The sequence below is a fragment of the Homalodisca vitripennis genome, chromosome 2 (assembly GCF_021130785.1).
Source record: "Homalodisca vitripennis isolate AUS2020 chromosome 2, UT_GWSS_2.1, whole genome shotgun sequence".
NCBI classification, from domain to species: Eukaryota; Metazoa; Arthropoda; class Insecta; order Hemiptera; family Cicadellidae; genus Homalodisca; species Homalodisca vitripennis.
This window is the reverse complement of record NC_060208.1, coordinates 19,236,110-19,249,842: the sequence shown is the minus strand read 5'-3', so window position 1 is coordinate 19,249,842 and position 13,733 is coordinate 19,236,110. Positions and strand designations below refer to the sequence as shown.

Genomic DNA, 13,733 nt, shown 5'->3' with positions numbered 1-13,733 from the left:
CAAGCAAGACAGATGCTATCAAAACTAACCTCCCATAATCGCCGGCGACTGGTTCTCCCAGAACGGAAGTAGCCAATATAAAGTCGTCGCGACTTATTACAAACCACGGCCCAATAAATTCTGTCTCCATCGGAATCGACTCGCCAGACCGGTAGGATGCCATCGCGCTGTGGAGGCATTGCGAATTGTTCTTTCGATCACCGGCTGCAGGGTTAAACAAAGACGCTACGGGGCGCAGCTGCCGAAATGGCAACAATGTTGCCTTCGTTCTGAAATCCTGCAACCACCCTTTGAAACGGGCTGAGCTCAACTCATACCTCCATCATAGCTGCGAAGGCAACACTAGTACATGGAGTTTCACTATGGATCGTCAAATCTTTGGTCGTCTTTTTCTACTAGGATAATTTGTAAGAAATCAAAACATGGCAACTCCTCGTGGGTTAATAAACATTCGTATGTAAATGTTGCCAAATGAGTTTCCGCGCCAGTTATGTATATTTTACAACCACTACACCTACTGCCCTTTCATAATGTCAAGGCAGCCTCTTAATCTCAAGCAGCCTTCGAGCTTTAAAAACCAGACAGTTTTAACAAACCATAAAATGTTTTAATCAAAATTACTACCTTGTAAATTATTTATGTTAAAGCAAAAAGAATTATTAATTTTTTTAAATATTATCAATGTTTTATTTGCTCATAATCCCCAGATACTTATTTGTTGTCCTCGTTATATTGAGGTATTTTGACTGTTTACTAGGTCTTTTATATTGGTTTCGGCTGACTTTAGAAATCCCGTTATCTTGATGCTTAGTAAAAATATTGGTTTTATGTTGCTCAAAGGCCTTCCTCAATATATAAAAAAGGGGAAAAGGAAATTTCCCAAAGCTTATCTAAAATGCCTCTTGGTCCCAACTTACTTTTCTGGAGTTCTTGGATCCATAATTGCTTCTCGTTACGCCGGGAGTAGCATGATTTATTTACAACTCTATAGCTGGCGATATAGCGCGAGATGCAGGAACTGACCGAAATAAGGCGTTCTAGAGCAGTTTACTGCGCAGGAACTTACCGAATATGAGGCGTTCTGGAGCCATTATGCAGCGCTATAGTTGGCCGTATAGCGCACGAAGCGGGAACTTACCGAATATGAGCCGTTCTGTAGCCATTGTGCAGCGCTACAGTTGGCCGTATAGCGCACGAAGCGGGAACTTACCGAATATGAGACGTTCTGTAGCCATTGTGCAGCGCTAGAGTTGGCGGTATAGCGCGTCGCGGGTATTGACCGAGTATGGGCCGCGCTTGCGAGCAGAGACGATTTCACGTTCATATTCATGAGGTCAAGGAGCGTAACATACCAATAGGAATGTCGGCCCATTTCGACAAGCGAAATGCATTACGGAGCCGCGTGCTACGGGTCCCAACACCCTTCCACTCACACTCGACTTGTACCTGGGCACATTCATGTTTCACGCTCCTCGCGCCCGTCAAATATCGCCATTTCCAGGAATCAATACCTTGGAAGTTATTCTACGAGTACACCTCTACCCGCCAACCCAATACAATCGATGATGTTCATGATACTCGCATTTAAAGTGGTGAAAAATTATTTGGTACAATTAGGGGTAGTAACATCGATCTTGGCTGGCGTTGAGTAAAACAATGTGAATGCGACACAGCCATGGTTGTAGCAAACATAATTTTCTCGATTTTCCATTTAAGTGAAACTCTAAGCTGAAAGACATTTTTAACCCGTTCACTGCTGATCTTTTCTGTGTGATACTAGTATTCCAACGTGCACTAGGGCGTCAGTCGTAGTCATTGGTAAAAACAAAATAATGAAGAAAATCGTTTTGAATTAGAATAATTTTCTAATGCGTAACGGAAAATAGTACAAATATCCCTAACTTAACTACGATGTATTCAGTTTCGTGTTTATTCCAGCATTTGAAAGAAGAAAGTCAAATTTATTACAATGCGTGCTTTTAAGTTTGAATATTAAACTTGCTTCTTATGAATAGCTATCGTAAAATATAGACTGTGTATGTACGGATCTAATAGAAAACTTCACACTGAAAGAATTCAAATTCGACCTTGCAGTCCGTGTTCCACTGTTCCGGCGGTCCAGCTGGTGTTGGAGGGGGAGGGGGCGCTGGACGAGGGATGCTGGGTTGTTTGTTGCGAGCTCCCTTGTGAATAGGATTAGAACCGGGAGAATTAACGATGCAGCTGAGATAAAGGCTGAAAAGAGACACTTCCAGAGGGGACAGTTTCTTCCAGAATCGCGGAATGGAACGTTTCCAAAGATGGATCGGTCTTTGTCACCTTCTCATTATCCTCGGGGCCCATTATGCCCAGGACTTTTTGTCGTCCTGATCATTGCCGGCTCACAGGACTTATACAATGCTTTCCACATTTTGTTTACTTCCCGCGAGGTTGGCAAGCTTGTTTTCGCCCAACGGTTTCACCTTGTGACCAACCGCTCTTGCTCTTTCCATCATTTTCGTTGATTACACGCCGTGATATCCTTTGTCAATTTTGGCGTGATGATTAGAATTCAAAACCTCGTGCATCGCGTAGAATTTCAATTCTGGGCATAGTTTCAAGATGCCATGTCGCAATGTCCCTTCATTATCTAATCCCGAAAATCCATGCTAATCTCGATCCGAAATTTGAAAATTAGTATTTTTCATTTGTGTATAACAGTACAATTGTGTTTATAGATTAAATTTCATCACGACATCATCTTTTCCCCGGAATTCTTTGTTAGTCTTAGTCTGAATTTTGAAAATAACCAATTATATGCTTGTGCTTCACGTTGAAATATAATTTGGGCAAAATTCCAAGTAATGATACCGATTGCTTGGAGTCTCTCTCCTTCGATATCTTTTCCCGGAATTCCATGAAAATCTCAATCTGAATCTTGATAACCTTTTTCTAATTAAAATACAACTCTGGATACCTACATGTCCGGTATCTACAGGTTCGGACCCCCTCGTGTCCCCCTACCGCGCTGTCGTTGGATACTTTCCATTTAAATAGTCTGAGTACGGACCTGGGTACCAGTGATAAATCATGACTTTATTCTTGGTAATTACAAATTAATTACAACTATTGCTTCACATTAAAGTGACACAGAGTCACATGAATGGGGCATCGTTTTAGATGCATATTAAATAATAAAAATTTATTGGAATAATTCAAGAATACTAACACAGAATTACAATTTAGTTATGTGAAAATGGCAGCTTCCAGCCGTTGTAAGAGGGAGACTCGCTGGAGTTAAACCCAACATTAACATTCAATCAACCCTTCCCACCATAGTTACGTTATGTAGAAAACTCGGTTATGATCCGCCGTGCTTAGAGATCGTGTCTAAAACATTGTAGTAGTAGATGGAACCGAAACGAGTTCTTTTTGAGATTCTTCGTCGTCGATCTTTTTTGAATCTCTTCAGACGAACATGACTCCAGATTCTAGGAGTTAAGTCTGTGACTACGGCAGATTCTAGGAGTTGCACTAAGAGGAAGGCGAAATTCTCGTTTAGAATACTGTTTACAGTTTGTTTTATGATTCATAGTAAAACTTAACCGATCTGTGCCATATTACAACATTGCAATTGAAGCTTAACCACCTTTACAAAATTTCCGATGTTGAAAACTGTTTAATTGTTGACATCAGCCGTTATCTTTGTGACATTAAAAGGTTGATAATGTTATTTATCGAATTTATAATGTGTAAGCATCCCTATCTCGCGCCATGTGACAGGTTGGATTGATGCATGTTAATAAGTCAACAATACTAATCTCCTTTCGAATAGAGATTTCTGTATAAGGAGATAAAAATTGAAGTGGCGATTGAAATTAGCTAAAAACACCTTTATCTTTTACTTATAAAATTAGTTATGAAATTTTCCTTGTAACGTAGATTGATTTTACAACGCGTTGCCTTTTAATGTTCGCAGTTGCCACGGCGTCGCCGTTGCATCCCAGTGGCAACCCGGTGTTTGCACAGCGCTCCCACAGATGTTGTTTTTCTCCCTCACAGCTGGCCTTGTTTTACCTGAGCCATTCACAGGTTGGCCACCATTCACGGGCCAAAGTCCCGAACTGTAGATCACCTCCGCAACGCCTTGTCACCCTGACGAACCTCATTGTCCAGGATTGATCGATCGACTCTTCTCGGAACAGTCATCCTCCTGTCCTGGGCTCCCGCTTTTTGTCATTGCTCTGCATTTCCGAACGCCGTTTACCTTAAACTCTGCCTCCCTTTGGGCGCTGTGGCGTGAGGATCCCCCTAATGATCCGGTCCCCAAGGTACAGGACGGATGCTGATTGTTGGACCTTGGCAAACACGCTGACCGCTGAGTGATCGTCTTGGGCCGCTCCGTCATCGCTGTCCAAGTGGAGAATGGACGTTACAAATTCTCCTTACTTGCAGACCTTTTATAACGCCAAATCGAACAGGCTTTATTCATCTGACCTTCGGCTTTGCCACATAAGAACAAAGTCACAGACTTTGTGCATTATTCTCGGCTGCAAAGATATACTCTTCAATAGCCTTTGATTAATTTGAAAACTCCTTTCATAGCTGTAATTTCTGTTAGTAAAATGCCTAATTGATTTAGTAATCGGCGATACTATCTAGAAAGAGCAAGAGGCGGTTGGAAACACGTTAATTTCACCTTTAAAATGAGATATCGCATTATAGTCCGTGACTAAAAATCAATATGGTCGCTACTAGGTGGAACGACGCCCTTTAACCTCTGAGAGCGAAAGTGGTACGAATCTTTTGTAATCACTAAAGTTATAATATTTTCTAAAATTTTGCAACAATTCGTTGTTATTGTTTATTTTTTCTAGATATCGATGAACATAATTAAAAAGAAATTAATCTTAAGTTTAATTTCATTAATTTTTCATGAGATAAAATAAAAATGAATTTTTGTGATTAAAGTTTGTTTTGGAAATTATACTCCTAAAAATGTACTAATATGTAAATTTACTACGCAGTTTCTCAGAACTATGATAAATACATAATCTTCAGAACGAGTAAAGAAAAATTTCTTCCTCCGAAAACATGAAAATTATGAAATAACGAAGCAAGTAAATAATGCAGGCACTCATACACGGTGCCGTGTAGACCTACCTAATAAAAGGCGTGGGACGGGGGCGCGATGCCGAAGAGAGAGGAGAGTCATAATTCCAACAGGGGCCCAGGACGCTGGCCAATCCTGGATTCAATTTGGAGGCGAGTCCTGTTATGGGCGCCGGGAGAGTTCGGGATTGTTTGATTAACCGGGAACAGGTGTCCTGCGATCGCATCAAACCTACATTACACGGTTGATGGGCCAGTCTCTCGCGACGTACAGTACGTCAAGTTGCGTTCTAACGTACGTAGTTGTTGTCAACAGCAGTGCTATCGTACCACGATTGTCCAACAACTTTAATTGTAGTTTTTGTTTTAGAAATATTTGTACACTCTGTTCGGACCTACTCCCAAAGATGTCCGGTGGATTTCGCGAAAATCACTTACTGCACAAAAATGCAGAGATGACATAAATTGTTGCTTGAATTCATAAATAGCCTTTCCATTCCTTTGACTTTGAAAATCTTAATAACAATCTGAATTCCGGACATTTTAATCGTTATTTATTGTAGGAAACACTTAGTTCCGAGATGTAACACAGTACCAAATTAAAAAAATATTACAAATCTAAAGTAATATATTACAACATGTGTTAATAAAACACAATTTTAACCTTGTTTTCTGCAAGTCCGTTAGTTATGAAAAGATACTTTACAACCTTTTATATAATTTAAGTTTTGCTATTCTTCAAACACTTGATTTTCCAAATAGTAATTTCTACTCTAAAATTCGTGCAAAATAAAAATAATGTGAGATAAATGTCCGTTTGCTATTCATATTGCATTGTCACCGTTAACCATTAGATTTTTTTACGAACTTCATCTGCTATAATATTTAATATGCTTAAATAATAAAGTTTAATTTTTCTTGGAACTATGTTGATGTCATTTGTATTCGAATAAAGTAGGAAAAGGTTTCTATCATAATATATACATTTAATGCATACATTTAAAGATAGCAAATGTACGAATTCCTGTTATCCTCTACGTTATATGTTACAAAGGGTATAACACAACGTTTCGAGGATTGGAATCTACCCTCTTCGTCAGTTGGGGGAGGAATTAGTACATACAAAAAAGGAACAGAAAAAATACCCAAAAGCTACTTGAGTCAATCCAGGCGTTGTCGCTGCACGGAATTGTTTTTATGTACTAATACGTCCCTTACCTGGCGAAGAGGATAGATTCCAATCTTCAAAACGTTGTGCTATACCTTTTGTAAGATTAGGGCAAATGTGTGAAATCCTTCTATCTTTTCAAAGGTTCCAATTTTAATTGCAAACTTTAAACAAAGTATATTTGTTGTGTAATTTTTAATAAACAGGAATAAAAAATGTGCCTTTACTAGAAATACTTCCCTGATTTTATTTCTTTTCATGTATTTTATATCTTCCCCTTTTTCATACAGACTCTCAGTGTCAATTTTGTGTAGGTGACAGAGTGATATCGGTCTACATTTAACGGTCGATGTTTGCGACCCGAGTATTAATCTCTCCTGAACAAACAAATATCGGGATTCTGTTGCTCAGCCGTCACTGACAGAGCGTGTGTAATGTAGAAAACATTAAAAAGCGAACAAAGCGGGCAGGAGTCCCCGCCAAGCCGGCGGGAACGGGCTTTGTGTTTCCGTATACGAGACAATAAATAACCCTAGTTTTGAAAAAACCAACTTTCGCATAGCCCGGGCTCGTTTATCAACGCTCCCCGGTAATAAAATACTATTCACTATTAGTGAATCCGGTGTAATTGATCAGTTTTGGGCGCACTCCGCGCTGGAGCCCGGGGGCGGACGTGAAGGGGTGACTTCCACTGTTTCTCGCGTATAAATCACGATTTTTTATATTTTCCACGAGGGGCGAGATCGGTCCGGAACTAGTGAAATGGATGACAACTTACCGCCATTCTCAGCCCGTGTTCGCCGCCGCGGATGAGTCATGGCCGCCATTTTGCGCCACTCGATAGCCTCTTATTGCCATCACTCTCGGTACAGTTCTGACCGACCCGAATCCCATATACAGATCACGTCCCGAGCCCATGTTACCGCCTTAGCGAGCACTTAAAAAATCTGTCACTTTCTTACCCAGATGGAGTTGACTTAAAAATAAAATGCTGTCGGGTACAACATCCGGGGACGTGCGGAACATTATGGATTTGCTTTTATAAGACCACCCTTAGAGTTAATACACCTCGTTCTGCTGGATTTACGAAAACAAAACTGGTATCTTTATTTGTAGATTTTGTTGGGAAATCCTAAACCTTAAATGTGCATGTGGGAAGAATATGCTTCACAAACTTTAAAACTATATATAAAAATACCTTAAAATCTAGTCATAGAATATGTCTTAACACCCTTTTTGTGCCATATTCGTTGTGAACAACAGTATTCATAGCCAATAAACCGTTTTAATCCAGCATTGCAATATTGCATGGCTTTTTGTGTTATGCAAAGTAAATCAATGTACGAAACGGTGACCATGTGGTCCCAAACGTCATAACTTTGGTAGCGATGGTCCAAACCATGTATGTTGCCGAAGCAATTCTTATCAGCACTTACCTTGTAAGGTACTGACTTGATAAGGTCCTCTAAGAGGACAGTGGCCAGCGAGGAAAAGGGGGACCAGCTTCTTCCTGAATTCTTTAAAACTAAAATCCCTAAGGCGTAGTCCTTAAATATATAACTATAGATTTTTAATTAGGTTGTTAGGAGAGTTTATTTTACAAAAACTTACAGATCAGTGAATATAATAAAAATACTAAAAAACATTCTTATTCACTGTTTATGGTGAGGCGAAAGAAAACCGTGTTCATTTATTCCATGAAAGCTGTAAGAGAATCTCAAGTCAAATAATTTATAAGTAAATCCATATACAGACGAGAAAAACGTTTAACGTACTTTGATCATAGTAATCACATCTTAAAATATTTGAATGCACTCCAGGTACAAAATTAATACTAGATATATTCTAACAATAAATTATTCATTAGATTTAATCATGAAACGACAATCATGGCTGAAAATGATTTTCAAAAACTGTTGACCACACAACCTGTGGTCAACCGATAATTTTGAATAGGCCATGGAAGTTTCTCTTCCATTGAGCGCATTGTTGTGATTGTAACAGGTTTTTGGTGAACCGCGATTTTTGAACATTTGAAACTCAAACAGATTTTGATTTCTTCTGATTTTGTGCGTTCGTTGCAGATGCTGACGTCTTTCCAAGTTGTCACAAGGTCAGTTGACGCCTCACCCCAATCATTTAAACAACGCAAGCTTTCCCGCGTGATTTTCTCACCCACCAACATTTTCTGTCCGTGTTCCAAAATTTCCATCACACCGTAGTTACTGTCATGTAGAAATCAGTACCTTGTCCATCGCGGTAGATTCTTCTCCACCCATTGTGTGGTTCTGAGCTCAAAACTCTAAACAACGAGTTGTGAAGTAAAGTTTTTGGAAACATTAGAGTACTGTACTGGTTGTGCACATTTGTTTGGAAACAGCTTGCTCTCTTTACCTAGCCTTATGTCAGCATGTAGCACGTTCTGTTTAATTGTAGACCACTTGTCAACATTCACGATGTAGGTAGTTGGTTGTGTCATAGAGAATCTCTTGATGATTTGTGTAACTGTGTAATACCTCGTATGGAGGTGAACAACTAAGGAAGTAGAGAGTGTAAATTGTAGAGGAAAATTAATTTTTGACTTAGGTTTGAATACGTATGTTCATGATAATAATAACGTTTAATCATAAAATAATGTCAGTTACAGGGCAATTTATAGAATCGTAAAAGTCTATCTAAACATAGAAGCCCTTATGTTTTTTGAACATTTCAATTTGAAATAATTATGTTAATTATATTTATTGGAAATAGTGAGAAATTAAGTACATGTAATGTGTTTCGACTTAAATAAAATATATAATAATCCAATTATTAGTTAAATATACTAATTTTCCTTTTTGTTTCTTAAAGATTCAGATGTATTTTTCTTACATTGTTATGATTACTTTGCTTGGAAGTAAAATTGTAAAACTCTACTTTCAGAGTGTTTTTGATCCAAAAAATTACAAATTGATAACGCATTACCGTACATCTCTTATTTTAGACATACGTACAATTTTTGCTTCAAATAATGGGGTTTAAAAGGTTAATATTGGATTTCCTTACTCTGATAACAATGCCAAATACATTCAAGACACATAAAACACTAAGCTTTTGGATCCACACTGACCTTTTTCTATTTATTTGCAACACAAGAAAGATTAACACAGATTAATCAAATAAACAGTTTTAGTTATTTTTAAACCGACCATGAAAAACTAGACATTTGATTTTAGGTAAAATATATAATTTTTAAGCTAATGTAATTTTTAATGCGTCAGACTATCATTAACACTGTAATCATTAACAGACTACGTAAATTTGTTTTCCAATTAGTTATTCTACCCGTACAGTTCTCCTCTAGGCCATAAAAACCTAAAGCCGTAAACTGTACAGTTTGGTATTATGAAATTTTAGGTAAAAAAAAGAAGGCAGACAATGAATTTTAAACCCACAACTAAACTATGCTTTGTCTTTCGCTTCATCTAAGGAATGAATCTTCAAAACAAATAGACAGCCCAACAAACTCCTTTTGTATTTATTAATAAAAATAATCTTCCAAAATTTAAACAATATTTGAAAAACTGCCACCTTCAAAATTTTTTGATGTAGTAGATAGGGACATAAACTTGAGGCTCATCCTGGTTCCTTTCACATTTTTGCTTAACTCATTTGTTTTATCTTTTCTATGAAGTTGGAACCTAATTTTAATTTAAAATCTAATTTTTTTTCTTTCAAGAAGTAAAATTCAATAAATCCCAATCTATAAAAACAGTAATTGCAAAAATCACAATAAGTTCTGATAAATCTTAGTAATTTTTCGGATTTTTCCTTTTATTGAAACTTTTATCCAGTCGTTAAACGATCAGAAAAGAGTCGATAACTTAGATTGAAGCCAGTCGTTTCCAAACGACACAGGGCTGTAGACAAGGGCAAGGTAGTTTGTCCTACAAACGCGACGGCCTAATTACACATACAAAGCGGTCCTGCCCTAACCCTAAACCACACGTTTTTTCTCTCATTTGCATCTATTCAAGGGCTCTGCCCTGGTGACAAAAACACAAAGCGTTAATGAGTGAGAGCGCGTGTCCCGTTTATGGAAGGAGTTCGATAATTAGGGCGACAAAAACTCCCCGGGTTTGTCGTCCTCAGTGTGATTGTCATAATAAATGTAAACGTCGGTGAATTATTCCGGTTTTTTACGTCGTCAAGCGCCAAGTGTCACTGTCCAACCCTTCCGCCCGCTTTTTGTTGGTCTATGACACGCTATACGCCGGATTTTTCGGTAGTCTTTGACTTTTTAACGCTACCACTCTTGTTGTTCCCGCTTGTAGGCTTGGCGTGAAATTGAAACGGTTATTGTGATTAATTTTTGTAACAAATTGGGTCTTAATACAATTTGAATAGGAAAGTAGCCTTTGTAATTGTTGTATTTAATCAGCTTAGAAAGTTCCAGTATTTAATTGGATATATTTTGAAAACAAACATAAAGCAATTAAATTTAAAAACAGGTATGTCCTACTCTGCAACTAATTAATCTGTTTATCCATGTTTTATTTTGTATTTGATTTCATTATTGACAGAATACTATATTTTTACGATGTAATATAGCATTATTTTAACAAGAACAATAATAACAACATTACCAGCAAAAATAATATAAAAAACAACAACCGATGAGAATATACTTAATAAACACCCACAACTGTTTACTGATAGATACAAGTACACATATAATAGTACAATTAATTAAAAATCAACAATAATTGCCAGTTTGTGCAATCTTTACGATAACAAATTTTCCAAAATGATAACTTGATTACTTCAACATAACAAGCAGTGAAATAATAAAAAAATGTCCAAAGGCGTGCTCATTAAACTTTACATATTACTAAATCTAATGATAGTTAGCTAACTAAGCAAGATAAGTGTGCTGATTATGATGACTATCAGAACTACAGGGGCTGTGCGATGTAGGATAATAGTTCACCGTTGCGAGAAAACAGGGCCTATTCTATTATTATTTGCCCTTTTGATTTCGCTTACATTGCAGGGAGTGTAAAAAAGAGGTTCCGAAGTACATATGTCCCACTTTGTTTATATCGTGATATTCTCCCTAAATATTCAGCATTAGAACATATCTATAAGTTAGAGTACAATGGTCCAATATACGGATTTTCAATACAATAAGCATTTTTATAACTTAATAGATTCCAAAAATATGAAGCATTCCATTAGCTATCTTCGCCATCCTATCTACATATTCAACTGAACGTGGTCGGATACTGATTCAAAAGGTGTTCTACGCGTTTTATATATTTTATCGAGAAACGTTGCACTAGTGATATTGGTCGATAAGAATATCAACTCGAGTTGTAACCCATTTTAAATTGAAATCCCTCCCCTGCCCCCCGCCCGCCCCCATGAAGATCGCATCTCTCCCGAGTCCGCCTCTGTTCCCATCGTACTTCGTGTCATTTCCCTTTCAAATCCCCGTCATGCCACGGATCTGAGGCATTAATCAGTAAACAGAGGACCGCGGCAGCCGAGGTGCCCGCTTTGAATACCCAAGTGGACGATCATATTTGAATTTCGAAACAGCCAGTTACCCGTGGAATCACGTCTTTTGGCTGTCATCGCGCGTACGAGCGTCGCGTCGCTTAATAAATAGTACCAACCTAACAGAGCTGGTCCGTTACCGTATAATTGGTTGGCCGACAACAATACTCGGACACGTCCCCGTTCGGGTGCTTCCGTCGCGTTTCGGCCGTGTTCGGCCGATTGTTTCGATGTTACGGGTCGTAAAGGTGATTGTTTTATTGCCATTAGTTTATCACCCGGGCGTGATCGATTGTTAGAACGGTCATGGCGGACACAATTAAAATGTGGAAAGCGCGCCAAAGACAATGATGCTGGCTATAAATGGGTACTTACCGAGGTTTGAGGGAATTAAATTTTAATAAGTTTAACTTGCCTTACATGTTAAATCGGCCGACTTCACTAGTCACGTTATGAGCTATTACACCACTAGTGTTGTAATGAGTCCTTTATTACGACGGTCATGTTGGGGAATGTTCCACTTGTATAAGTAATTGTCGAACTAGTAAATGAAATGTAAGTAATGAATAAAATTATTTAATAAACACAGCCTTATGGAAATAGCTAAATATTATCCTCATATTCTACTTATTTTTGAAAAGACGCAATACTAAATGTATCCTTTCTTTGCGGAAACTCACATACGTAATTCCCTATGTTATATATTTATTGGTAACCAAATATAAACAAACACGGATATAAAATTCAGCTTTAATTAGGTTCATATAGTTATTACTGTTTTTATTTCTATTAACCTACTTTAGACCTAACTCGTTCTTCAATGTCACCTAGTGCCTTGCCAATACGACAAAGGAATTGGTATTTTTTTCGCATAAGATGGTGTTTGCACATACAGAATTATATTTATGCTGAAAGGAATTGTTAAACTCTTATTATTAGTAATCATAGAGTAATCTCACTGCCCTATACTACTGTTCAATAAAGTTAAATGTATTGTTGCAAATCATTGAACAAGGAGAAAACAACATCATGCACATCAATACATAGTATAAATTAATGCCAATTTTTGTGTTGATCTGTTCGTGCATCGATATTTTCTAAACTACTCAACGGATTTTGATACGGTTTTCATTGTCGGTTTCGTTATGGACTATGGCAGGTTTCCAGGAGTGGTACATGAATATTTTAAGAATATAAAGTGGAGAAAAGTTTGTATAAGTCGAAAATTGATATTTTTGAGCGATTTTAATTTTTATACTGACTATACCATAACTATCTCCACAAAATAGCCCACAATAACTATTTTTTTTCTTTCAAAGTGTACATTTTCATTTACTTGAAAACGAGGCAAAATAAACGATTTTACGAACAATACTGAGACCGGAGTAAATTATAATGACCGTAAATATACACGTTTTGACATATTTTCTTGATCATGGCAACAAGGCAAACTTATCGTTGGTGTCGGAAATATAATTCCCTCCAACCAAAAATGCTTATATACGTGCAACGGGTACGAAATTGCGTGTGAAGCCGCGGGTAACGGCTAGTAGGCTATAAACAGACATGATTACAACGTTGGTTTTAGGCAAGACCGGGCATCTCATTGTCAGACAACGTGTTAGTTAAGCTTCAACATAATTATTGTTTTTAACCGGATTTTAAAATATTGAAACAAGCGCTCAACCTCCACGTATACAAAAGCCAAAAAGGGCAAATGTTTACAACTTTCCCTAAGCATAACTCGCCGCCCCGGCCCAACCCCCGCCCCCACAATATCGCAAGTCTCGCGAAACCTCTGATAAGTCACATGACCTTGGTCGGGTGCCAAAATTCATACTGCTGCTCGGACTCTCCTTTGTCCCGTTTCCGCCGGAGAACATTAGTATGTGACGTACACAAAGTACGGTCCCGGCTCCCATGATGGACCTCCTAC

The 13,733-nt window shown here is 37.9% G+C and overlaps 1 protein-coding gene across 4 annotated transcripts in view; it reads left to right on the top strand.

The window, feature by feature from the left end:
- LOC124353629 (zinc finger homeobox protein 4) overlaps positions 1 to 13,733 on the top strand; it is a 218,015-nt gene that overhangs the window by 182,841 nt on the left and 21,441 nt on the right. Inside the window, exon 6 of one of the 4 annotated variants that reach the window (XM_046803557.1) lies at positions 8,344 to 8,372. The exons of the other annotated variants lie outside the window; for them this stretch is intronic. Coding sequence (XP_046659513.1) covers positions 8,344 to 8,372 — 29 coding nt within the window. The remainder of the gene's footprint in view (positions 1 to 8,343; positions 8,373 to 13,733) is intronic. 4 annotated transcript variants of the gene reach the window in all.